This window comes from Hippoglossus hippoglossus, chromosome 6 (genome assembly GCF_009819705.1).
Source record: "Hippoglossus hippoglossus isolate fHipHip1 chromosome 6, fHipHip1.pri, whole genome shotgun sequence".
In the NCBI taxonomy this organism is placed as follows: Eukaryota; Metazoa; Chordata; class Actinopteri; order Pleuronectiformes; family Pleuronectidae; genus Hippoglossus; species Hippoglossus hippoglossus.
The window spans coordinates 13,040,836-13,068,805 of record NC_047156.1 but is presented as its reverse complement, the minus strand read 5'-3'; the positions used below and the strand labels follow the sequence as shown (position 1 = coordinate 13,068,805).

The 27,970-nt window shown below is 40.0% G+C and overlaps 1 protein-coding gene across 2 annotated transcripts; it reads left to right on the top strand.

The window, feature by feature from the left end:
• Nucleotides 1-363: 363 nt before the first annotated feature.
• Nucleotides 364-26,904, top strand: chd2 (chromodomain helicase DNA binding protein 2). Of its 2 annotated transcripts, XM_034587314.1 has the most exons (42): nt 364-567; nt 1,955-2,021; nt 2,161-2,230; nt 3,945-4,003; nt 5,420-7,374; nt 11,053-11,287; nt 11,975-12,061; nt 12,240-12,301; nt 12,788-12,916; nt 13,255-13,437; nt 13,967-14,106; nt 14,205-14,430; nt 14,521-14,621; nt 14,717-14,758; nt 14,859-15,040; nt 15,155-15,279; nt 15,363-15,579; nt 15,668-15,757; nt 15,847-16,037; nt 16,133-16,321; nt 16,410-16,572; nt 16,729-16,881; nt 18,214-18,285; nt 18,588-18,737; nt 18,830-18,978; nt 19,064-19,160; nt 19,251-19,343; nt 19,446-19,619; nt 19,777-19,946; nt 20,055-20,096; nt 20,209-20,348; nt 20,434-20,572; nt 20,679-20,829; nt 21,435-21,557; nt 21,683-21,805; nt 22,190-22,330; nt 22,966-23,082; nt 23,212-23,390; nt 23,484-23,583; nt 23,676-23,847; nt 24,029-24,281; nt 24,960-26,904. In XM_034587314.1, the coding sequence occupies exons 5-42, from the start codon at nt 7,313-7,315 to the stop codon at nt 25,246-25,248; spliced, it is 5,451 nt and encodes a 1,816-aa protein (XP_034443205.1). In that variant the 5' UTR covers nt 364-567; nt 1,955-2,021; nt 2,161-2,230; nt 3,945-4,003; nt 5,420-7,312; the 3' UTR covers nt 25,249-26,904. The 2 variants fall into 2 exon arrangements, with proteins under 2 accessions (XP_034443205.1, XP_034443206.1); XM_034587315.1 differs by lacking the exon at nt 12,788-12,916.
• The last annotated feature ends 1,066 nt before the right edge of the window (nt 26,905-27,970 follow it).

Genomic DNA, 27,970 nt, shown 5'->3' with positions numbered 1-27,970 from the left:
GTATGATTGTGATGTACAGATGTCTGCTAACATTACAAAAAGACAGTTTGTATGATAGTTATATAAATATGGTTGCTAACATTAGAAAAAGACAGTTTGTGTTATTCTGATGTACAGGTTGATGCTAACATTACAAAAAGACAGTTTGTGTTATTGTGATGTACAGATGGATGCTAACATTAGAAAAAGACAGTTTGTATAATAGTTATATAAATATGGTTGCTAACATTAGAAAAAGACAGTTTGTGTTATCCTGATGTACAGATTGATGCTAACATTAGAAAAAGACAGGTCGCATGATAGTCATATAAAGATGGCTGCTAACATTAGCTGGTGTAAGAGGAAGTCTGTGTTACGTTGAGAGGAAAGTGGGCAGAGCCGCTGGAGGATATCAGCTCAGAGGCGGAGAGCGGGACTCACACAACAGAGGAGCGAGGCGCGGAGAGCGGACAGAGGAAGAGCTGCGCCACGATGTCGCCGAAAGACCCAGCGAAACGACGAAAAACGCCCCAAAATGCGACACCGGCCACGGCAGACGACGGGGGATAGACACGGCCTCGATAATGGGTAAGAACTCTGAGTAATCAGACTTTAATAGCTGCTAAATGCGAGTCTGGGGTGGAAGGCAATATGGTGGAAGGAACGACAGATAGACGCAGTGTTGTAAAAAATGGCCATGGTGTGTAGTCAGCGAAAATCTGAAAACCCTCTCCAGCCTTTGAAAAGCATGCATTTGTGTTTTAATTTGATGGGATTGTCATGTTTGACAGCAGTTCTTCAAGTTAATTTACTTCATATTTGGATTAGCACATTTGTTCTCGACCTGTTTGGAGTTATTTCTACCTACGCATTTAAAATGTGCTTTGTCCTTGAAAGGGCAAATGTCCTTGTGTGGCTTTACTCGACAAAACAACAAAAATAAGCCAATGTTTCGTCTTCTAAATGTCGTATAGAGACAGTTTGACGTCCATACATCCTGTCTGAGCATATTTTGGTTATTTTCAGTATATCGTTTTTGTGCTTTTTCATCGAAATGTCAAGTTAAAATTATATTAAAATAACCACAATTTTTCACTTTATCTTACCACGGGGTGACCAAATGTAGTTTATGACAAGATTTCGGTTGGTGATGGATGCTTAAAACTTACTATTTAAAAAAAACACCTTAATGAAATGTCACAAGTTGTCAAAATTCACCAAATATTACCATTATGAATTATTCTTATATAGTAAACACTACACTTAAACGAAACTTGGTTAGTTTGTCAATTAAATGTTATATATGTTTTAAAAGCTTGTCTATACCTCGAAAAACACATTAGGGTGTTGGCTCTTAACCCTTTAAGGTACTGAATAGGGAAGACATTTAAATATGAACATTTATGTTGTCTTTCCATGTTACTTTACATCTGGAAGACATATTAAGAAAGATTTAATGTAAGAGACCTTCATTGCAAGTATTTATTTGAGGAAACTCTAAATACTAATTCTAAATGAAATAAAGACATCTTAATACCTCAGCCTTGCTGACAAGGTTGTTAATTTATCTTGATTTGAAGACAAATACTACACACAATGAAATAGATGATGTACAACCTTTTATCATAGATATTTGTATCTTAAACCACATTGTTAAATCTCAAGGATTAGTACCACCCTGCACGTAACAAATTGTCCTCTTTAAGCTATCCTCGATAGGATGTTACCATTGAAAACAAGCTATGTTGCATTTTGAACCTCCAAAACATTCAAACATAAAACCTTTTACCGACTAAAGCGCGTTGACTTATTTCAGATTTTCGCAATACGTTAATGAGTTCTGAATATACTCGAAGAATAATCTCAAAATGACTTTCAAATCTTATACATAGCAGTTTCCGTATTTTAGAGAAAGTTGCGATTTTGTTAAGTATGACTACAAAATAATTACATAATGATGTTTTGTATCTTGCAGGAATTACCTTTGATGTTTCGCAAGTTGCTTCCAAGAAGACGGGAGATCATCTTACCCAAGCTAAATGGTACGTTTTTATTAACCATTCCAGGGTTTCATACTTTTCTGCAGTCTCATGAGCTTCTTTGTCTGTACTGCCACATACACATAGCCAGTAGGGTGTGCTGTTGTCACATTTCTGAACCTTTATTTTTTCTTTATTAAAGGGCCGACCATATAGTCATCGTGGAGTCATGAATTTAAGGATTCGGGGGACTCGCACTGCAATGACGATTTGTAAGTATCATTCTTGAGATATAGTTATTTAAAAGATGCTTTGCATGTAATCATTGCATTGAATTCTTCTAATGTCTCGGGTCAAATGTACTGTTTTTACTGACCACACAAACGTAACCGAACAAGTAGCTAAGTCAACTTCTTTTTACTCATGTTGATGTTGTTAGCCGTAAGTAATGCGAAACAAAATGTGTTATGTAGTTTCCATTAGTTTTAGCAGTTTGTTATGACTATAGGCCATTGTGTGATTTCTGAAGGTAAGGTAGTCTGCCCCTAGAGTATGAGGGTGGCAATTATATACTAAAATTAGAAAAATAACTTGAATAGCCGACTACGGCAGAGATGCTTTGCGCTCAATTTCAAACAAATATCACCTTGACCGAAATAGATTAATAGATTAGTGTAACTCGTATGCCATTTAAAACTATCTTGACAAGTTAGCATACTGCTGAAAAATGACAAAAATTATAGTATGTGCCCATATGTTTATGTTGACCTCTCTTTGATCGGTATTTTTCATTGGCATTACTGATAAGGTTGTAGTTAACCTACTTAAACATTAAAAAACAGATTTCTTTTTTGTAATACAATTATTTCAAAACTCAGTTTTAAACTAACATTCAAATTTGTAGTAAGTGCACTTCTAACTAGCTAGCTAACCTGTGGAGCACTAAAACCGTGTATAAAGATAATTGTCACCTGACAATCACACAATTTCAGTCATAGCAATCATACTTAATGCAATGACGTCTCAAAACAAACAAATTATGCCTACATTTCTGGGGGGTGATTAGAAAATACCCGTTAAACTTATGTACAGCTTCATTCATTTCTGTTTTTAGCAAATGCAGATGATGTGGATAATTTTAAATATATAATCCGCAAGTCACATTGAATGCTGTTTTGCTTGTTTTTTCACATTTGTCAGTAGTTTCACAAACTGACTCAACTACACATTTCAAAACATAACATTTTTACTTAAATGTTGCATATTAGTGTTTTCTTCCTTTTTTATAAAGGTAGATATACACAAACTATACACAAGCTAATTTAGCCATGCAGTAGCATTCCTGAAATTAAATTCCAATCATGTCCATTAGAGGGCATCTAGGAGAGTCATTTCAAATCAATTTTATTAATATCAATTTATGTAACCCAAGTTTAACGTTGGGTACTGTCCTCTTCGTGCTACTGCGCTAGCTCTTGGTTCATGACACCTGGCTAAAATATTTTTAGATGGCGCAAGAACACAAAAGTTTTTTATGTTTGTGTATGGGGGTTTCGTTTGCCCTCTTCAAATGAACTTTTACCCCTTAACTTTGTTTCTCTACAGTGGAAGGTAGAAGTCTGTTAAATAGCATTAAACTGCATAGCGGTATTAATTCATTGATTTGACAATATACATTTGGTAGATTTGTACAATAATGTAAAAAAAAAAAGACACTTGTCAACTCTTAAGATGCATGAGTCTGCCAACAGCAGTTATATGCATCATAGAGCTTTGTCTTTTTGAGATAATTATTCTTCACCATAAAAGGATTGGTCGCAGGAATAGTCATCACCTTCACCTTCAGCTGGATTCAGCATTCAAAATCAGAAAATCAAAATGCTTTAAACCAGTTAAAACTAGCAAAAATGTATGGTCCACTTGTTTGCTTTTTTTGGTGTTGGTTTGATGTATGTAATACATGTTGTGTTCCTTATCTTTCTACAGTTGGGGCTTGTACCTGTGTAAAGACTCTCCGATTCTTTGGAGAAAAAGAAGACAGCAATGTAAGCTTGTTTATCTTTGATCAGTATTTCTTCCCCTCCTTTCTGATCTTCATGAAAAATTTATATCCCAGAGATTATATGTTCTCTGTATCCCATTTCGGATTTCTATAGAGCTGTGGGGTTCCTCCCTCCTATTTTAAGATGACTTTTGATGACACATGCTCACATATACATTGCTGCTATTCACTGTTAATTGTAGAAAGCAGTAAACTATGTAGATATAGGCAAAGTGCATAGATTTAAGGTAAGTTTGTAAAAGTAACATTAAGGTTGTGCATACACAACAATTTTCATAATGTGGCTACTTTCATTATTACATAAAATATAACAATTCTATGGGTTTATGAGGACGTTTTGCTTTGATGCCACCTGCTTTCAAGAAGAAGCCACATCTCCAAGATTTTATAATATTTTTCATTTATAGTTTTTGTGACTGTACAAACATCCCTATCAAACATGAGCAATACTATGCAACATTATATTTCAATACTTTGAGGCTATGGGGACATTTTTGGATGCAAGTAAATAACGATTGTTTTGAATGGTTGCTTTAATAGGAGATGCTATTATGTTGTCCATCCGTGGGGTCGTGTCTTTGCTTTGGTGGACTGGTAATCACTGTCAATACAGGCAATGTACATTTTTTGTGTATAGCATTGTTTGCCCACATGCTAGTGTTTTGTTCCTGTGATCTCAAATTTTGAGTGTCACAGCTTTACAACTGTTGCGTAAATGACTTTTCATGCATAGCGCATGACGTGAATTTGGCTAACTCTAGACTCGTCACACCCCTAGTGGTCAGCTAGGAAATATTTTGCAATTTGTTGGAACGTTGTTCAACTCAAGCTTCAAATAAAAATTCAACAATGTACCAATTCAGAGTCCTTCAAAAAATTTGAAATTACATCATCAGTATAGCCTGTTGCGCTTCTCACTTAGTATTTTTTGTCCAAGGAATTCCTAATTTTGGGATATTCATTGGAATTGAGTTATTTACGTCCCTGTTATGCATAAAAGGTTGCATTGTGTTTGTCTTATTGGAATTTAGTAAATCAAACTTTGGCTATAAGACAATATTTAAACAGTTATGATAAAGAAGTGAATAACTTATGAAGATGGATTACAATCTGAAGTCTGCATTTTATACATTATGACTAATGAATGATTCATGAATAGCAACTTTTTTAAAATTTTACTTATTTGAAGAGCTCTACTCTTACAAATGTTCATATCTCAGAATATCACGTGCTCTTACACAATGCTAGCTAACGCATCTAAAGCTAGCCAAGTATGCTACTTAACTGTCTTAATATTAGTCTAGTTACGCATGCCTTCTTAAACTGCTGGAAAGTCAATCATTACTCATTTCAGTTTCACTGTGGCCTTACAACTTTTCCTTCTTTTTATCCTATCAAGACCCCATTCAACTGGATTTTGCTCAAGTGGAGACAGCGTTGTTTAACGTGAAGATGGCAAGCGATTTGGCAGTTAGCCAAATTGACAAGATTAAACCAATTTTTTGTGACTGGACTTTGAAGTTTGGATTTTTATTTTTTACAACAACATGGACACTGGAACACCGTCGCTGGCTGTATAGTGGACTTGTTGAAAAATGACACTGTTGTTTTTGGGAAACAAAAAAAACAGCCTTTGTACATTTGATATTCAAATGTTGTTTTTAAATAAAGTGTATATCCTCATATTTTTTTCCCCTGGCTTTGTTTCATTAGCTATTTATCCGGAGAGAGTATTTGGCGTAATGTTTGAGCGTGTGTTCTTTAGCTCGGCAGTTGTTTGTAATATTTCACGCAATTAATACAACAAAGGTTTATGACTGTGTCACTAATCATCCATGTTTGCCCGTGTAATTAGGTGCTAGCATAAGTGCTTACGCTTTGCATTGGTTTGGTGAATTTCCCGAAGTGATCTTAATTTTTCTGGAATTGCTCTAAAAGGGAATTATCACCTCGATTGTCGGGATTTTAAGGGAAATTAGTTTTTGAAAATGCACCTTTGTTCGTTTTAATCAGTCCCTATGGGAAAATCCTAATTTAATCATTCAAAATCGGATGCCGAATGCACCCCTACCTGCGATATATAAAAGCTTTTGGGCTTGACTGAAATGGTTTCCAAAGGGTTTCTAAAATGGCTTCTGGTTGTCCTTCTTCCTGTCCAAGCAGGAAGTGATGCAGTTGCTACAAAAAATATAGTCCCTTAACTCTCCTGTGTTTTAACACTCTTATGAAGTGGGGGAATTAGGTTTTCAGTGTCAGACTTGTGTCCTGGTGCTTAATAGTGTGTACGTTTGTATAAAATCATAATCTAAACCTAATAAAAAAGGGGTGGGACTTATCATCACCTGAGTGTAGGGTAAATGGAAATAACGTCCATCAAAGGCAAAGCTTTCAGAGCTGGGAAGGAGCTCTAGATGGCGGCTGAGCCTCGGGAAGGTTGCTACGGGCTCGTGTCGGATCGTCTGTCTTGCGTGTTTTCGGTCGATCTGCGCTTGATTTTGACGCTTAATCGTCGGATACGGTCGCTCAGTCGTTGTTTTAGCGTGATTTTGGTGCGTTTGCTGTGTTTTTTCGGGCTGTTTTGTCGAGGAGATCGCAGCCGTCTGTGCTGGGCTGGTGCTTGTCGTTGTTTTCCATACAGGGCACTGGCAGCCATGGCGCGCCTCCATTTTTAGTGCTGCTTCGCCTCTGTGCCTCTGACAGCAGATGAAGACTGTACAGGCCTGAGAGGTTTTTCAAACAAACCACCTTTTTATTATCATTTATCCTTAACGTTGTTATTGTTATTTTTCAAATTTAGTCACTCTCAGTCGAGTTAATTATTTAAAACCTTTTGACAGCGAAAGTAATGTTTCATTTATAGGCTGCCACCTTTCTTCAATCCGGCTTGTTTACATTTTGTCGTTGATCATTTTTGATCATTTTCTCAATTTCAAATCGCATTTTTTCTTCTTCCTCCATTTGATGACGCAGTTAGAATTAAATGATCAATGGACTCTCACGAGAGACGAGCCTCGGATATTTAACTTATTCTAACAGCACCTGTCTTTATTATCATTTATTCTTTCATTCGAAATTGGAATTAGCGATGCTATCAGCGATAATCGGACATTTTCATTTTAATGCCTCCTTCCTCTCGACTCGTGTCGCACCGCCGGGGTTCTAACAGCCGGCCGAGCACGGTCCTGCCGGAGCTGTGCGGTACACAGCTCATACTTCCTGCAACTTTTCCTGACAGTAAAACACCAGGACTACCGAGATCAACCCTGCTGTCAACCACTTTCAGGATAATACCATGATGAAGAATAAGAGTGAGAAGCACGAGGATGAAGGATCCACTCGGAGCAATGCGTCAAGGTACGATCCTTAACTTTTTTTTTAACCTCTCCCCCCCCCCCCCTCACATGTCTTTGGATTTGTTTACCCTGTGGAGCATGCTCGATCACCTGTGTGTACATTAGTGAGTTGGGTTTTGATGGCTGTGCACCGGTGTCATGAATGACCTTGCTATTGTTTAATAGCCACACCCTGATTTTTTTCCTTTCCGACAATTTCTCAACTCGATGCTGAGGTGTCAGGCCCCTGTTACTACATCAGATGTTTGTGTTGGACCCCCAGCAAAACCCATGTTTTCTGTATTATGCTGCAAAGGATTTGTCGTCAATGTTTGCAATCCTGTCGCTACAGTGTAAAATGACCTTGTCTTACCAGTTGCTACTGCATTGCACCATTTTATCAACATTGTTCTTTCGTTTTTCTCATTTATCTGAAACAATTATTTGCTTTACCCATGTTTTCCTCCTGCTCAGCTATAGGGCTATATCAAATATTTTGATATAACGCACTTAACCCCTCAAACCAGTTTGCATGTGGCTACAATTGTATTTATTTTTATACCGATCTACACTTTTTATATTTCAAACTGTACAAACTTTTTTATAGGAAATGCAAGTTTTCTTATCCCTGGATATTTCTGCTTATTGAAACATTTTAATTGAGATGCTTGTGAATGAATTTGTTTGGTTTAATAAGGTTAATAAATACCATTCAAAAACTTTTGTGAATTATGAAGCTATGTCAGTGCTCACACACTTATGTAATATAACTTCTATTTTTAGTGGAAGGTTATTTTTACTTTTGGTTTCAGGGGCTTTTCTCAATGGACTGTTTCAATTTACATATTTCCTGGAAATAGAATGGTTGTTGCTTTTAAAACATTTGATCTACAATTGACACCTGTGTAATAATGTTATTGTCATTTTTAGGTATCAGATGTTTAAAAAAACACTTTAAATCAGTCTTATGTTATCAGCTTTATTATCATGTTTGTTAATTGAGTTAATTGTTTTTGATCATGTCTGAAGAAGTGAATTTTACAATCAAACTGTTATTTTTATTTTATCCTGGCTATAATATTTGTGTCAGTTTCAGTGGATTCCAAAGCCCCTGTGGCCAACAGTCTGCACACTTAATGTGGTGACATCTTTTACAATATTGTCTGTTTTCCTTCATTATAAAATGTGAACATTTTTGTTTTTAGTCATCCTCCCATTCTTTATACATCAAAGTTAGTTTCCACTGACTTTGATGTATAAAGTCAGTGGAAACTGACTTTGATGTATAAAGAATTACATTTTCATCAATAAAGATGATTTAAAAGCTATTATCAGATCATGTGCATTATGTCAGGACAATGCAGAAACAAGTGAGTAGCCATTTAAAGAAAATGCTTGTGTTTATTTAACCAATGCTCCACCCCTCTTTAAATTTGTAGAATTGCTGTCATGTTTTCACAACAAATAATGCAGCTCAATCTCAAAAGGCTGTTGTGATTTGCAATAAAGACGCAGACATTTCGGATAGAACATGCACATAATCACCCTCATTCTGCATTTTACTGACTGTTCACTGCAGCAGGTTACATCACACTTGTAGTTTTTGTGTGTGTCAGATCCTATGGCAGCCATTTTAGTATTTTTAGCTTTGGGTTCAACATGTCCTCTGCCACTCATGACAGCCTAACTTTTTTTCATCCGGTTGGCTGAACAGTGTGGACGTGCAGATCAGCACAAGCAACAGAAAATCTGGTGACTCTATGGAACATCATGTCCCTAACACAGGACTTCACAGTTGCTCTTCTGAGTCACAAAATGGCCCTTGCTTTGTGTGCCCAGCTTGCTCACTTATCTGTATTAAAACTCAAGCTCAGAACTACATGGAGGAGGAACAGGAAGAGTTCAGACCATGGGAAGCCTGCACACTGCGCCCCTATTGGCTGCATTTCCACCTAGCAACATGTCAACCAATAGTAATTCGAGGTCGTGTCTCGGTCCCGCCCACGTTTGACCTCTTTTAAAGCGGAATGAACCATGCACTTCCGAGTTTGGTCATTGAAGCTGTAACATTTAGCACCAGTGACATTGTTACTATAAGTAAAACTTCCCCTTTTTTTATTCATATACTTGTATAAATGGCAGCATGAAGATATTATTGTTTTTACATTAGGGAGGAAAATAATAATCCTTTCAAATTTTAAATGTAAGATACTTATTGTTAATAAAAAAAACCTCAATAGATGTAATAATGAATAAAACTTCATCAATAATTCTTTTTTGTAAAGACACAAGCCTGTATGTGTCTAATAGAATCCAGGTTGAAAAGTGAGATCTGGAGGTTTATTCCTAGTGAGTGTAGCGCCCCCATGTGTCAGACATGACAACTCAGACAGGAGAGGGTCAGTATTCAAGATATTTTATTAACCTTTAACCCACCTCAAAAAAGAAAACACGCATTGATTTACCGTTTTAAATTGCTTGTTAAGGTTTATAGTGTTTGTTTTATGCAAAATTGATAAATCATATTTAGATTTCATCCTATCAGGAGACAGACTCAGATCTTTTTTTTAAAGTTGTCCTGAAAAAGTGATGCTCTTCATGCACATGTTTAAGTACCATCATTTTCAAATGAATGAGTTGTGCTGGTGGTTAAAAACCAGGGGATCTGGTCCTAGGGATAAATATCAGGGGGTCACAAAAGGGTCGTTTTTTATTTATTTAATAAATATAATCACAGTTACTTTTCCGACATTTCTCTTTTGTTTTACGTTCTGTTCTGAAGTATTGCATATGTTCACCTTTTCAGGTCTTTAACAACCTTTCAGATGAAAATCTGAGGAGAGACGATCAACTTTGTGAAACTACGCACAGCTCATGTTCAACTATGATCATAAACTGCGATGAGGGGTCACAATAGACATTGTTTTCATTTTGCTTAAAAACTTAGGAAACAGTGTCTGAAGTACTGGACTCATTGATCCATGTTTGTATATGTTGACTTAAAGGTCATTCAGTGTGGCAGCTCCCGCCCTCTGGACACTTAGAAAACTTTAAAACTTCTGTCCTTTGCTTTTTATTCTTATTTTAGTTTTCCCAGTTCTGTGCAGCAGCCTTGGGCCTTGAAAGGCACAATATAAATCTTGAGTTATCATAATTTAACTTAATGATCTTAACCCCTTCCAAAAAAAAGTTATCAAATCTTCGTAAGAATATGGAATCGGCTTCTAAGTCAAATAATATAAAAATATTTCTGTAGTGTTTAATTATCATTCCTTGTTCATCTCTGATCATTTTTGCAGATTAATTTTATTTTTTTATCACGAGTTGTTGGTCAGCAGAGATGTTCAGTGGGTGTAGCCACTCAGAGAACTGATGCCTTTTCAAATTATAGCTGTCTCAGTTTTAACTTGTTATTTTAGTATTGTAAGCAGGTCTGTAAACGCTGAGTTTAAGTGGATTTGTGTGCCTTAGAAAGAAGGAGGTCATTACAAGACTGTTGGCTGAGGGAGGAGGAATGATTTAATTAGGTTTCTCATACTTCAAACTCCCTAGTTGCTGCATTCCCCAGTGAAAGTGTGTGCTCTTTGAATTTTAAGACAGCTTTTGCTGCTGAAACTATCCGCTCACATTCTTGCCATGTTGTAGACGTGTTCACTGTATTATATGAATCAAAAGAATGAACATTTTCTTGCTCCTTTAGCAATTCAGCTTCAGAGGAGTCCAACCACTCTGCGTCAGAGTCCGGAAGTCGCTCAGAGAGCGAGCATGGCAGCGTGAGGAGGAGATCCCACAACTCAGAGTCCAACAGCTCCTCGGAGTCCGAGAGTCGCTCGGAGTCAGGGAGCGAATCAGCTGAGTCCAAATCCCAGCAAAACACAGCGGAAGTCAAAGACAAGCCAGTCAGGAAGAAGGAGCGTCTGGCTGATGTGAAGAAGGTAAAGGTCACTGAACTTTAGAGACGCACCCCGGTCCTCTGTGGTGACTAAACTGTTCCCAAAGCGGATTATGGTTCTTGTCCTCTAATAGCGGTTAACTTTGTTTGTGTAATCAGGCTCTTGATAGGATTATGACCGGTTGACGTGTGGGACGGTTGCAGTTTCATCCTCAATTATGCAAGTTTTACAGCTGCCATGTCTTTTAATCTGTGTTGGACTGTAGCTGTGTCCCACTTCCAAACCACATCAAAATTCTATGAATGTACGATTGTGTTCACTTTAGGAATGTGTTGTGAGAGTTAGCTATTAATAGTGAGGCAGCATAATAAAAGTCTGTTGACTTTTAATCGGGCTGTTGCTGCAAACAATTTGAGTTAATTTTTTGAGGTTGTTGTCACAGAAACATCCAGGAAACCAAACAAATAAGTATTAAATCTTTAAAAATAAATTTGAAAGTTACAGCTTTGTTTTCAAGTCCATTGCACGAATGTTATAAGTTTTCATACAGTCTGAAAATATGTAAATGCACCAACTGCAAAACCATATACTGCTAGTATATAAAACAGAAATAATTTAAGTAATAGCCAATATCTGTAGCCCTATACCATATGTACAAATTAGGGTAGTATTGAGATACACGTGTAAAATAAGTCTGTGTCTCTGATAACGGCTTCTCTTTGATTCCAGATGTGGGAGGAGCATCCTGATGTGTACGGGGTCAGGAGGTCAAACCGCAGTAGACAGGAGCCGGCTCGTTTAAACGTCGGAGCTGGGGTAAGCAGATGAGAGCGAACGCTTGAAGACGAATGATGAAACAAAGACAAACGATTCGCACAGTTCTCTCTTTGAGCACCAGCTGGTTTAACACAGCCACTTGTGCCATCTAGTGGACGTCATGTGGAAGTTAGGAAGTACTAATAAAACATACCTGCTGTGTTTGCTGTATTAACAGGGGAGCAGTGACTCTGAGAGCGAGAGTCCCAAGAGAAAGACGTCACGGGCTAAGAAGAAAGAGTAAGTATGAAGCGTGGAAGCATGTTTCTGTTATTTGTATTATCACTATATTGATTATCATGATTATCATTTAATTTATTTCAAATTGATTTGGAAATCTTTTTGAATTCTTCCGTGTTGTGACCCTTTAAGCAACTCTTTTGTTGATGAGATTTTTATTATTTGACACTCGATCCATGCAGTAGCTATTGACAGTTCACTTCTGTGTCATTCTGTTGTTTTCCATGTTGTGACTCTCATCCTTTAAAGCTTATTATTTTTAAATGGGTATCTGTTTGGCTGAGAGTGGGCTCAGTTAGCTTCATCCTCCCAGGTGATATATATATATACACAACAGCATCAAATTTGATTGGTCCGATCGGCGGCTTATCCCTGATTAAATCGGGTTGTGCTGAGCACCCTACGGCCAGGATTTGATGAAATTATAATTGGTTGTAAAAAGTGATGGGCCTTGGGGGTGAACTTGTGGTATTTCTTTGTTGTAAGAAATATCTGGAAAGATGATGACTCAAATGATGATGATGAAGAGGAGGAGGAGGAGGAGGAGGCTTCCGACAGTACAGACAGTGAGCAGGAAGAGAAAAAAATTAGATCCAGACGACTTCCTGCTAGAAGGTAAGAGTATAGCTAAGCCTGGCCATCAGACAGCTACCCACTGGTCATCTCCAAATCATTTCATATTGTTTGAGCAGTTGTTTACATTTTTTTAAATGACTCTACTGAGACACCTGAATCTTTCAGCCTGATATTGTAAACATTTGAATTATAATATCTAAGATATGAAAATGTATCTGATCATAAAACGCGTTGGAAATATTTTTCAAATTGTAAAATATGTGAGTGCAGTTTTTCAATTGGCCAGTGGAGAGCCAGAGAGCAGAATCAATTTTGCCAGTGATCTGGGGAATTGGTTCCTCATCTTTAGGTGAATTGAATGTTTGTTTGTTTTACAGACCTCAGACCAAATCATCATCCGTCAAAAAGCAGATCTCTCAGAAGGGAAAAAAGTCCAGAAAAGCGGAATCATCGGGTGAAGACGATGACAACGACGACGATGAAGACGACGATGATGATGACGATGAGGAAGACACTCCAAAGAGGCAGACCCGAGGAAGGGGCGCAACGAAAGTCAAAAGGTGGATTTCTAAACTCAAAATAATATTTCCCCCTACAGATATTTACGCCTCCGTCCTGACTGCAGCGAGTGGCCGGATGCAGTTTGTTTTCTCATCCTGTGAACAAGATATGTTGAAAACGACTTGAGGGAATTTCTTTGACATTCACTTGGACTCACTGATTAGAATTTGGTGGTCAAAGGTCAAGGTCACAATGGCCTCACATGTGTTTGGCCTTTTGCACTGGAAATCTCAAGTCTGTCTTTAGGACATTTCTTCAATATTTGATCAGTTGTCACTTGGACTCGTAGATTAACTGGTTTAGATTGCATCACACTCACTGTGACCTCATAGGAGTTTTGAAAAAATAAATGTGGACTAAAACTGCACTATTTGGCGGAGGCATACAACCACAGGGACAATTAGTTTAGCTTTTCAGGACTCCAGACAAATGATTTTTCTCAACCGGTAGCGCAAAGTCAAAAAGTTCTTGATACATCTCCATCACCTGTACATCAACAGTTCCCCTTTTATTTCTGTTTGGTTACAGTTACAAAGAGGACCAACACGACATTGAAACAGACTCTGATGACCTGATAGAAATGACGGGGGACGCAGGCGAGGAGCTGCAGGACGATGACAGTGAGACAATTGAGAAGGTTATGGACACCAGGATCAGCAAAAAAGGAGGTGACACATTTTCACTTGCCTCTCTTTATTTCGAAACCATGTTGTGTCTTATCAAAAAGCATTCTGGCACAGTCTGAATATTCTTCCTGCTCCTATAGCCTCCGGAGCTTCCACGACCTTGTACGCCGTCTCGGAAAATGGGGACCCGAGTGAGGGCTTTGACCCAGAGAACGATGAGGGGGAGACTCAGCATCTGATCAAGTGGAAGGGCTGGTCCTACATCCACAACACATGGGAGAGCATGGACTCACTGATCCAGCAAAAAGTCAAGGGACTCAAGAAACTGGACAACTACATAAAGAAAAGCGAGGAGCTCAATTCATGGTGAAAATCTTTGTTTGGCTTAAACCTTTTTATTATCACATTTGACATCTTTTCTGGAAGTTTCACGGTTTATCCTGACTTTGTGGGCAGGTTGAGGAGGGCTTCACCCGAGGACGTCGAATTTCATAACTGCCAACAGGAGCTCACTTGTGACTTGAAGAAGCAATTTCAGATTGTGGAGCGTGTCATCGGTAAGAAGTTATACAGAAATGTATTTGCTGTAGACACACGTCCAGTATTTCTTAAATGTACAACTGTGAACTAAATTTATTTTTGTTTTTAATAGCAACGAAAACAGGAAAGACACCTGGAACCATAGAATTTCCCTGTAAGTTTCCTTTATTATTTTCCATTTATTAAAATAGTCTCCTGTGCGTTCACTCTTTGTCATAATCCCGTGTCTAATAATTGGTCTGCTCTTTAAACAGCTCATAGCCACAAGATGCCATCCTCCAATGAGCCGGAGTATCTCTGTAAGTGGATGGGGTTACCTTATTCAGATTGCAGCTGGGAAGACGGAGCATTGGTCAGAAGTTTGAAGTTTGGGAGCTGCATAGACAGCTTCATCAACCGCAACTCGACCAAAACCGTCCCGTCCAAAGAATGCAAGGTAGGAGGCAAAACCTCTCTTCACTTTCAAATCGGAGTAATTAAAAGCTGAACCTGACATGGTGAGGCCGTCACGCTCAAAAGTTAAGAAAAGTCTTTCTAACTTTTATTCCAGGTGTTAAAACAAAGGCCGAGGTTTGTTGCTCTGAAGAAACAACCCTCGTACATTGGAAGTGAGACCCTCGAGCTGAGAGATTATCAGCTGGATGGCTTGAACTGGCTCGCTCACTCCTGGTGCAGGTACTGTGCAAATAAATGGTTAACATGTTTGGAAAAAACAATGAGAAGGAAAACAATCATTTTATCTTCTTCTTCCACCTTAGGTGCAATAGTGTTATCCTTGCTGATGAGATGGGACTGGGAAAGACCATCCAGACCATCTCTTTCCTGTCCTACATGTTCCACCACCACCAGCTCTACGGACCCTTCATATTGGTGGTGCCTCTGTCCACACTCAGCTCCTGGCAGAGGGAGTTTGAGACCTGGGCCCCGGATATGAACGTGGTGGTCTACCTCGGTGACGTCATGAGCAGGAAAACGGTCTGTTGGATTAGTCAGTTTTTATTTTAATTGTATCACCGCGTTATCTCCAGAGTCTGTTACAGCAACTTGTGTCTGTTTCGTGCAGATCCGTGACTATGAGTGGGTGAACCATCAAACGAAAAGAATCCGGTTCAATGCACTATTAACCACCTATGAGATTGTACTTAAAGACAAGGTGAGAGTAATGATAATTGTTTCTTTATGATTGTTATTTACAGGATGAACAGAATAAATAACTTGCACTGCCTCAACATTTGTCTCCAGGGTGTGCTCGGGAACATAAACTGGGCTTTCATGGGTGTGGATGAAGCTCACAGGCTGAAGAACGATGACTCCCTGCTGTACAAATCATTAATGGAGTTCCGGTCCAACCACAGGCTCCTCATTACCGGCACTCCGCTGCAGAACTCCCTCAAAGAGCTCTGGTCCCTGCTGCACTTCCTCATGCCTGACAAGTACGCCCCAGTTTAGAGTCTGTACATGATACTGAACAAAAGCATCGGTTTGATTTCCTGCCAGAGTTGAGTGACACCTCTGTTGTGCACTGCAGGTTCCACTCCTGGGAGAATTTTGAGGACGAACATGGGAAAGGAAGAGACAATGGTTATCATAGTCTTCACAAAGTCCTCGAGCCCTTCCTCCTCCGACGCGTCAAGAAAGACGTGGAGAAATCTCTGCCTGCCAAGGTGGAGCAGATCCTTCGTGTCGACATGTCAGCACAGCAGAAACAATTTTACAAGTAGGATTTCATTCCTGTTTTTAATTGCATCTCTCGTATCGAAGCTGAATTTCTTCTCTCCATTAACTACATTTTAATATATTTCCAGGTGGATTTTAACAAGGAATTACAGAGCTCTTACCAAGGGCCCCCGAGGCAGCTCCTCCGGCTTCCTGAACATCGTCATGGAGTTGAAAAAATGCTGCAACCATAGTTTCCTCATTAGACAGCCCGAGGACGGAGACACTGAGACACAACAGGAACACCTGCAGGTAAGTTCCCTTCCTGCTGCTCAGGTACTAATCCTGTAGCTCCGAGCTGTACCTCAGGATAACTCTGCTTCTGTACAAGAAACAAGCTGTGACTCAACTCTGAAGGAAATACAGTCATTATTTACTGTCTTAACACTGTAACTTTGTGTGTCACAGAGTTTAGTGAAAGGCAGCGGGAAGCTGGTGCTGCTGGACAAGCTCCTGACCAGACTCCGACAGCGAGGAAACCGGGTCTTGATCTTCTCGCAGATGGTCAGGATGTTGGACATTCTGGCTGAATACCTCGCCAAGAACCGATACCCATTCCAGGTAGGATTTGTACAGGTGGTGGGTTGAAGATTAGATTTCACGTAGCAATTATTATATAACGAATGCTGTGATGTGCGTCAACACCCGAGAGACAAACCTGGTATTAATATCCGTCCTGAGAGATCTAATCACAAGTGGACAGCGGTTAAGTACATGTGTTCACATCTTTATTAAAGGCTTTAAAATCAGTCCTGAATGTGTCTCCTGTGAACACTTGTGATCGGATCTCACTTCCCCGCTCTATATGCAAATCAACATGTACGTTATTTGTGTTTGGCTATTCCAAACAATGTTGTTGTAACCAGTCAGTTTACAGTTGTGTCCGTTGTCCATGTGTTTGTGGGTCTGTGTTGCCGTGCGGTAGAGGGAGGAGTCGGCAGGGGCTGATTGAATAATGACATGTGTGCAGCTCTGATATGAAGAAAAGTTTGACCAGTTTAAGAAAAGTATAAATCATTATGTGGTGATCGGTGTTGATATCTTGGTGGTGGACACCGAGAAGCCTTCATTGTGAAACGGCAGCGGGTCAGATGATATCAGACGAGTAGGTGGTCCTTCGTATGTGGCCTGTGGTGCCTCTGAGTTCACACAGCTAAAAGAATATGGACACATGCGTCCCAGACCACCTCCGAATGTCGTCTGACTGATCGGATCTCATTTTGGTGTATTCAGAGCTGAACTTAGCGCTGACCACTTGTGATGGGATCACTCAGGATGGATGATAACACTAGGTCTGAGCAGAGTTCAGGACCACCTGATGTGAGCTTGTGTTTGCTCCAGGGTAAAGCAGAGCAGCGATGTACCTCCATGAGATTCCCACCATTTCCTGCTTATTAAGTTATCACAGAGCCAAAGTTCAGAGGTTTTCAGGAAGCATGTGATGGAGCAAAAAACAGTGCAATGTATTTGGACTCCGACACAACAGCCTTCCCATATACATACAGAATGTTTCTGTCACGTTATTAAGGATAATCACGCTTCCATCAGCTTCCACTAACATTCTCTAATCAGCTGCACCTTCACTGGTGTTTACAGAGAAGGGGCTTTAAGGGTGGTCGTGTTGGGAGGGTTGGACTCTGGTGAGGATCGGATGTCGGTGTTGTCGCACACATATTCGGCCAGGCTGAGAGTTCATGTTGTTATTTATATCCACTATTTATTTTCTACTGAAGACCAGCTTGACTCCTGCAAGTCCTAGTCCCTGCAGTATCGTGGTCTGAGCGTATAGAAGGCGTACAATGACATTTAAAGCAGAGTAATGTCAAGGTTACAGGATAAAGCAGCTCAGGAAATCTTAGAGGCTTAAATCTCTTTGTTCTTTCTTCTCTGCAGCGACTGGACGGTTCCATCAAGGGAGAAATTCGAAAGCAAGCACTTGACCACTTTAATGCTGAAGGATCAGAGGTGAGTAATCTGATGACTTAATGTTAATGAAAATGCACGACTGGAAATTTGAGTCAGTTGCAAACATTTGTTCTAAACAAAACAAAATATTTTCATAAAACACATTATAGAATTTCCTACAATTATTTGGTTCTTGCACTGTTACAAAAAGCATCTAAAGTAAAGAGAGGATACTAATTATAAAGGAGGCGATAATACTTTTTTAAACAAACTTTTCAATGAAAGCAGGTGCTCTGTGTATTTAATGATGTATTAAGTGTCAAATAACTTGATCTGTGGTAACAGTTTCATCCATTTTGCAGGACTTCTGCTTCCTGTTGTCCACCAGAGCCGGAGGTTTAGGGATTAACTTGGCCTCCGCAGACACTGTTGTCATCTTCGACTCTGACTGGAACCCTCAAAACGACCTGCAGGCACAAGCCCGGGCTCACAGGATCGGACAGAAGAAACAGGTAAATCCAAAACTCAAATCCATCACTGCCATCGCAGATTTGCTGTGTAATTATTAAGATTCTCATAATCAATCTCTGTGCTCTCTGTATAGGTGAACATTTACCGGCTGGTCACCAAAGGAACAGTGGAGGAGGACATCATTGAGAGGGCGAAAAAGAAGATGGTTTTGGACCATCTCGTCATTCAGAGAATGGACACCACTGGTCGGACTGTACTGGACAGCAACTCAGGAAACACTAAGTAAGATGTCCGAAATGACTTAACGGTATTTTACTCGCTGATGGCGTTAAATGTTGAGATACTCAAACTCTTTTCTAATCCACAGTTCAAACCCATTCAACAAAGAAGAACTGACCGCTATTCTCAAGTTTGGTGCAGAGGAACTTTTCAAAGAGGCCGAGGGAGAGGAGTCTGAACCACAGGTATTACAATCAGCCAATAGTCTAGTATAAAAAATACCTTTTTACATATTTTGAAAAGTAAACCATCTTAATGTCTTAATGTTTCTGTAGGAGATGGATATCGAAGAGATCCTGAGGTTGGCTGAAACAAGAGAAAGTGACCTGGGCTCAAGTGCTACAGACGAACTTCTCTCTCAGTTCAAGGTATGAAAAAGTTTGCTCTGTTAAATTACATCTCGGTATCTACAGACCTGATTTCAGAGCCTGATCTAAAATCCAGCGTCTCCTCTCTGTTTGTTGTTGCAGGTGGCTAATTTCTCCAGCATGGAGGAGACCACTCCCGAGCTTGACGACAAAACGATAAGCGAGTGGGACAACATCATCCCCGCGGAGCAGCGGCGCAAAATCGAGGAGGAGGAGAAGCAGCGGGAGATGGACGACATCTTCATGCTGCCCAGAAGCAGGAGCTCGAACAAGAGGGTGAGAGGAGAATTCACAGTTTGATTTGGAAAAGGCAAAATGTTGTTCGATTACTTTCCAGCACTGATAAATTAACACAATTAAAGTGATTTACCACTAGTCTCTCAGCTTTTGAATCAGGTCACCGGGATTTGACTTTGTTTCTCGACTCTTCCAGGCTCGAGCCAATGACAGCGACAGTGATGTGGGCTCCAAGCTGAAGAACCACTCTTCGGGCTCTGAGAGCGAGACGGAAGACAGTGACGATGACAAGAAGCCAAAGAAGAGAGGAAGACCTCGAGCCCGCAAAAACAACGTGGAGGGTTTTACTGATGCAGAAATTCGCAGGTTAATATCTGTAACTAATCTTTTTGTGTTTCATTGAAGCTTGATGCATTTGTCAGTGTCTTTTCATGATCACAATTAATAATGTATTAATAATGATATAATTTACAGGTTCATCAAGGCATACAAGAAATTTGGGTCTCCCCTTGAAAGGTAAGCATATTGTTAAATGATATTTGGTAATATGGATCTCTGGATCATTTAATAGATACGACCAATATAGTTGTCAGAAGAATGTTAGAGTCAAGTCTTTTCCTGTTTTCAGGTTAGAGGCGATCGCCCGAGACTCTGAGCTGGTGGACAAATCCATCGCGGACCTGAAGAGACTCGGTGAACTGATCCATAGCAGCTGTGTGACTGCAGTGCAGGAGCACGAGGAGCACCTCAAAGAGAACCCTGTAGAAGGTGTGTTGACTTAACTACTCGGTTTATAATTTATTTCAGACCATATTACTCTCCATGCCCAAACTGATGCATGTCATTATTCCAGCCAAAGGTCCTGGGAAACGGCGAGGGATTAATATCAAGATCTCAGGAGTGCAGGTCAACGCCAAGACCATCATCCAGCACGAGGAAGAGTTTGAGCCGCTGCACAAAGTGGTGCCCTCCAACCCTGCAGAGAGAAATAAGTAAGATAACACTTCAGATATGAAGGAGAGCGTAAGCTTTGTATAGATAACATGTTCCGAGGAAACGTGTGCTGCAGATAAGATCTCACGACGCTGTCTCCCACAGGTTCCAGCTGACATGCCGGGTGAAGGTGGCTCACTTTGATGTGGACTGGGATCTGCAGGACGACACTCAGCTCCTGCTTGGCACCTATGAGCACGGCTTCGGCAACTGGGATCTCATAAAGACAGATCCCGACCTGAAACTGGCTGATAAAGTAAATATCAAAAGTCTGCCTTAAACACGGGCATAGTTTCAATTGCAGATTGATTCAAATGTATTTATTTTAATTATTTGAACAAGACCTAGCTAGTTGAGGTATCATAAAAACTGAACTGACCAAATCTGTGAATGCAGGTATTTTTATTTATTTATTTGTCTTTATTACCATTTTATTAATCAGAGTTTGACCGATTTATCAGTTTCCGATTAAATAAAATTATCAATACAAGCTTTTCACAGACATATCGCTTAGGGTTAGGGTTCTGATTTGAAAACTACTATTGAACAAACAATGTAGAAGAGATGTGCCTTAATGTTTACATTTTATATAAACGAATCATGTTTATTTTTGTTTTTATTTATAGTTGTTTATAATAAAGTTAAAGCCTCAATGACATTTCTTTGTCATGACGATATGATGTCAACATCTTAGAAATTATTGCAAATTAAAAAAATATATACATACATATATATTTAGTTTTTTACTCAGTATCAGCCCCTCAAAATCCATATCTGTCTCGCTCTAATTATGAACAGTACTTTCAATCTGGTGCATCAAAGATATATGAATGAGACTAACATTCACTTCCCTCTGCACAGATTCTCCCTGACGACCCGAGCAAGAAGCCTCAGGGCAAACAGTTGCAGGCGAGAGCTGAGTATCTGCTCAAGCTGCTGAAAAAAGAACAAGACAATGCAGACGTGTCTAAAACAGGGGAGGAGGTACGTGGCTGTTAATGACAGAGTCACTCATCCGTGCTGTTTTCACCACATGGTGTTTATCTTTGATCTACACACGCAGTCACCCACCTCCCTCGTCGCTCACACTATCTCTTCTTCCTCTGAAGGTCAAAGTGAAGAAGAGGAAGCCCCGGGTGAAAAAGGAGAACAAGATTCTCAAGGATGAGCAGGGCAACGACATCTCCTCCCCCCGCCTGTCTGACAACCCGTCAGAGGAGGGTGAAGTCAAGGTCAGACATGTGACGAGTACTGCAGTGTCACTTCCTAATTACTGTGTTATACCTCTGTGTACAGGGGCTGTGTGGAAACTGCTTTTTATTTCCCATGCTTACTTTAGGTTTGGGAAATAAAAAAAGCGTATTTCTTCAGGTATATTAAATCCACTACATTGCTTTAAAGGGCATCCCCTTTTCCATGTAGTGTCACAGTGATGCTACAAAAGTGAATCAGTGAATGAATTAGACACAAAACTATGAATCAAACCCCGCCACATAGGAAAGTAACCACTGCAACACCTTAACCGAGAAGTATAATTCAGCTTTATTTCTATATTAGCAGAGTAATACATTTATTATATTATTTAATATGCATTGTCTTCTCTCGTGTTTGAGCAGGATGATGGAACAGAGAAGTCCCCGAACAAGAAGAGACAGAAGAAAAAGGATAACAAAGAGAACAAAGAAAAACAGGGAACTTCTAAGAAGGAGAAGGACGGGGACAAAGAAAAGAAGGGCACCAAGCCCAAGAAAGAAAAGGTATTTGAGAAAAGTTTTCACGACCTTAACCTCAAAGAGTTTCAGATTCACACTGAGGTTATTCATGTATATTTTAATAGATTGGTATGCTACACATTATTATAGCATTAAAATTCAACATGCAGCTAAAAGCTCGAAAGTCAAGGTCTTCTGCCTTTTGTATCTTCACCATGTGAATCATGTATTAGGTATGTGAAGTAGAATAGCACTCAGAGAGCTCGTACCGCCACCAAGGACCAACAAGCCCCTCATCAAACCACATTTAAATCCGCTAGTGCAGGTTTTTATTTGGAGCCGCACCAAAGTGCACACACTCGTACAGATCCCTCCCCTAAATGTGTCTGATTGTTTCATCAAGAACCATGAATTATTCAGAAGTCAAGAAAAATGTCAAAAAATGGTAATGGTAACTAAAGTGGAAATTTATATTCCTGCATCCGCCCTTTTGTCCAGATCCGACCCAAAATGGAATAGGTTCTCTCTTGGCCCATGTTCCATCTGTCCACCATGTTTTGTGGAAATCTGTTCAGTAGTTTTTGCGTAACGCTGCTGACAGAGAAACAAATCAACGACAGGGACGAAATAAATATGTGCATAATAGACGGACCTACAATGATGCTATATTTGTCTTTCAGGCTAAAGGAGCCAAAGGGAAGAAGACCCAAGGTCCAGTTCACATCACAGCTGGTTCTGACCCTGTTCCCATCGAAGGAAAGGAGGATGATGAACTCGACCAGGAAACTTTCAGTATTGTGAGTTTCTCTATTCTCTTCTTCTCAAATTCAAATCTAAAACAAGTTGGGATCAATCAGTAATGTGTAAAGAAGACTCACACAAGCATTGCATTTCAATAATCCAGTCAATTTGTGCGCGTCTTCTAGTGTAAGGAGCGCATGAGGCCGGTGAAAAAGGCCCTGAAGCAGCTGGATAAACCAGACGAGGGTCTCTCTGACCAGGAGCAGCTCCAGCACACACGCACATGCCTGCTGAAGATTGGAGACCGCATCACAGAGTGCCTTAAATTCTACAACGACCCAGAACATGTCAAAATATGGCGACGGTAAGATCATCAGATACGATCATTTGGGAAATGAGTCACGATGCCTAATCTGTTCAAACTAATGATCTTTTTTATGCCGTTTTTTTGGGGCAGAAATCTCTGGATTTTTGTGTCTAAGTTTACAGAGTTTGGAGCAAGGAAGCTTCACAAGCTTTACAAAATGGCCCAGAAGAAGCGATCACACGAGGAAGAGGCAAGTTAACACAGTTGATTATAAAGATTCCTGAATTGAAAAATTATCTGTTGTATGTAATTGATGCTGAAATTATCCTGTGACTTTTCCAGAAGGAGCAGAAGAAGAAGGACGATTCTTCAGGGAGGCTGAAATCTTTCAGACCAGAACCTTCTGGTTCTAGTCGAGAGTCCATGGGAACCAAATCTGCATCTCAGCCGGGTTCCCACGGGCATCACAGAGAACCGTACAATGCGGGCAATAAGCGGCACTTTGGAAATGATGGTATGTGTAAATATGTTTGTGTTGCTTAAGATGCAGGTGTCATTTACTGAACATTTAAAGTCTAGATCATGAACAGTATTATACATAGAATGGTATAAGCAGCGCTCTGAAACCTTTTCATAAATAAAAAAAAAAAACATTTGACATTTAATATGATTTTTTTTTTTACATTTTATCATAGATCGAGGAGACTGGCAGCGGGACCGGGACCGCAAATACAATTACCCCGGTAACAGCAACCAGTCATGGCAGGGGGAGCGACATCATCAATATGACCACAACCGCTACAAAGATCACTACGGTGACCGGCGTCCACATGGAGACATGTATCGCAGCTCAAGCGGTTACCGCAGCAACAGCTCCCCTCGAAAACGGCCGTATGAGCAGTACAGCAACGACCGGGACCACAGGGGTAGCAGGCCCTATTACGACAGGTGAGGGTCATTTAAACCTGGTGGTGTGTGTGTGTGTGTGTGTGTGTGTGTGTGTGTGTGTGTGTGTGTGTGTGTGTGTGTGTGTGTGTGTGTGTGTGTGTGTGTGTGTGTGTGTGTGTGTGTGTGTGTGTGTGTGTGTGTGTGTGTTTTTATATACGTCTGGAGGCTTTATGTATTCGGGTCGTGCATTTGTCCTCCCGCCCCATACTTGTGAACATGATATCTCAAGAAAACCTTAAGGGAGTTTCTTCAAATTTGGTACAAACATGTAGTTGGAATCGAGGATGAACTGATTAGATTTTGGTGGTCAAAGGTCAAGGTGACACATTATCTTAAGAACGCCCCGAGAGAATCCTTTCAAATTTGGCATAACTGTCCATATATACTCACAAATGAACTGATTAGATTTGGGGGTTGGTCAAAAGTCACGGTGGTCTCCCAAAACATGTTTTGGCGACTTGAAGAATAAATCTCAAGTCTGCCTCTAGGGAAGTTCTTTTTGGAATTTTGACCAGTTGTCACTTGGACTCAAAGATGAACTGATTAGATTTCAGTGTTGAAAGGTCACAGTGACCTCATGAGTCTGGGAAAAAAACTGCACTGGTTGGCGAAGGCATACAACCACAGGGCGGTAATTCTAGTTTTATAAAAAATGTAATTCTGTGATTAATATTTCAGAAATCCGGACCCCAAAAGAAGACGCACTGAAGAATTCCGTCCCAACTACCACCAGGGACGAGAGGTTCCCCCTCAGGACCTCAGGAGGATGCCGGAGCACAGGCCAGCGGGTCCTCCGGGGCAGGATCACTACAGCCGACCCTTCCACCCTGACAAACCTCCTCCGCTCTTGGACCCTCGCTCCCCGCAGGCTCAGAAGTCTCCCCAGGATTCCCGCTCGCCACTGGAGCGACCTGTGGAGCTGAACGCAGCGGCAGACCCCAACTGGAACAACAGGAACAAAACATAAAGTCTGCCGGTGCTGGCTGAGAAACTGATGTGGGTGTTCTTGTTGTCCAGGGTCAAAGACACAATACTGCTGCTGATGGACAAGTCTGGACTCGCCAATCATAAGCTCACTGTTGGAAAGGGAATCAACATGAACCCTCTTTACCAGCAAAACCAAACTATTCAGCTCTCCACCTTCACACTTCTCATGACTGTGGCTGTGAAGGATTTGTGCCCTGGAGGAAGAAGTTTGTTTCCTCCTGTCGTCTTAACGATGGGAAAAAACTAAAACAAGCATCTTTATTTAAATGAAATGACTCGATCAGTCAGTCATGGTCAGACTGAGTGGAACACGTAAGGATGCTTAGTCCCATGGACTATTATCTAAGGAGAATTTAGGATAAACAAACTGACCTTAATCCTAAAAGTGCCTGAAGGTTTTGGCCTTTTTGAATGGTTGATGTATGGGATTACTCCCAAAAGAACCATGACGTGGACATTATTATTATTATTATCATTATTTTGTGTTTAGCTTTATGTCTTGCAAATTATCTCATTAGAAGATTTCTGTACAAAAAAAACGAATGTGTAACATGTTAAAATCATCTGCACCTTTTGAAATGTTTATCTCGAACATGTAGCTGAACCGAATCATGGCATTCTCACCATGTGGGTTAAAATGTGTGTCGCGATGGGTCGGCCCGAGTTCTTTTTGAATGATCAATGGAGCCAGTATGTTTCCTCGAAACACTCAGCGGGTGGTCTGAAAACAAAACATGGTTTTAAGCTCATTCACATGTCCTATGTGTACAAATGATCATTATTTCTTTAAGCGTGTGCCGATATCAATCACTGCAGTCTCCCTTGCTTCGTTCACTTTAATGACTTTCCTCTGATCAAATGGAAGATCTGTCTGCAGTATTTATTCCAACAGCGTGTGGAAAGGTTCATAACACTATGAATCAGGCAAAGCAAAATTGTTCTCTCAGTATTATGATGGTTAAGATTAGTGTTTCAGCATAGTTTCATTCTATCACCGATCTTTCCACCCGTGTAAGTACTCTATAGTGTCTGAAAATGCAACATGATGAAAACGTTTCTTTCCTGATCTAAGCTAAAATAATATCTTTGATTAACAGACAGTTGTGCTGTTGCTGGAAGGTTGTTTAAGGGTTATCAGGAAGTCGCTGATGACATTTCACTATGTTTTCTTGTGCCAAACCTGCACCTGCTCTGGCCCTCATATTCTTTTTGTTGCTTTTCCATTTGTGCCTTATTTATGTGTTTTGGTTCATGGACAGCACTGGGCTCCAGAACAGGCAGGATGTAGTATTAAAACACTCCGCTTTTAAGGAAATTGTTCTGAAAGGTTTAAATCACGATTCGGTGGTGAAGGGACCACGTCTTCTGGTCGGTCTGTGATTTCTTAAAGAACTGGCGATATGAAGGGAAAATCTAAAACTATTAATAAAAATAACCATGTGTTTCATCTTGGGGCCCCTAGCCGACCTGTTACGGCGATCAGCCAGCACATCTTCTCTTCATGTTAAAGTAAGCTACGGTTCCTGTATCATATGTTCTTTGAGAAAGTCTAAATAATTTATATTTGTGACAAAAACCACTCATGAGAAATGTTCTGAGACATGTTTGGACATATGTAATAAACCTTCTTACACAATCAAGGTCTACTCTCTTTTCCTTGTTACCTCTGCTGAGGAGGTTATGTTTTCACGTCTGTCTGTTTGTTTGTCAGCAGGATTATAGAAAAACTACTGAACTGATTTCCATGAAACTTGGTGGAACGACAGGACACAAGCCAAGAAGAACCCATTGTATTTTGGCGTGGCTCCAGACAAAGGGGTGGGTCCAGGAACCTTCTTAAACATTGTGAGATTTCACAAGGTCTTCACATTTTCACTGATTTAACAGAGAATAATTCATGGATCAAAAATGTTTTAGGGGACTCTGTGCACTGTGGTGGGGATCCAATAATCTGCATCGAGCAGATTTAAATGTGGTTTCACAAGGGGGCCGTTGGGCCTTGGTGGAGGTTTGCACTGTACTGAGCTGCTGATTTGATTAAAATCTATTGGCAAATGTGTTATACTGAGACACAATTTTAGTCTTTGATTTGTAAAATTATAAGTGATGTAGTTTGGACTTGGTCTCAACCTGCTCATTCTTGATTATGAGAAGTTACAAGTGTTCCAGCTCCGTTTCCTCACAGCAGGAAGGTTCCCCGGATCGACCAGGTCCTTTCTGTGTGGAGTTTCTACCGTTACTCCGGCTTTCTTCCACAGTCAAAGTCGTTTAATTTTAAACTTACAAGTTATTTTCAAATTATTCCGACTAAGCTCTTAAATCCTATTTAAAATGTTTTGCCTCCTATATCAAGCCCCTTTGTAAAACATCTTCCTATCTGCGTCTCAGCATCTCTACAGCAGGGGGCAGTCACACACTGCTCATTATCGCAAAACAGCACATGGTGATTTTTCAAAAAATGCTCCCACTGACAGTAAATGAGACCATGTAGCACATTAACAAGACATTTTCTTTTATTCAATAAATAATTTACATTATAAACAGCTGGCGTGTGGCACCAAATCGCTTTACATACAAACACAGTTTGATCTTTCTGGCATTTCCCATTTAGCTATGTTCTTTTCCCCATATTTTTTTTTTTAACTATTACAAATCTGACGAACAAAATAAGAGCTAAATGAAAGAGAAAACATAAAGTGCTT

Bases quoted from the DNA above. Each gene is read 5' to 3' on its own strand.
- chd2 (XM_034587314.1), top strand. From the start codon at position 7,313: ATGATGAAGAATAAGAGTGAGAAGCACGAGGATGAAGGATCCACTCGG. The intron at 19,947-20,054 runs GTTAATATCTGT...TATAATTTACAG, and splicing joins ACTGATGCAGAAATTCGCAG to GTTCATCAAGGCATACAAGA. The intron at 23,391-23,483 runs GTAAGATCATCA...TTTTTGGGGCAG, and splicing joins CATGTCAAAATATGGCGACG to AAATCTCTGGATTTTTGTGT.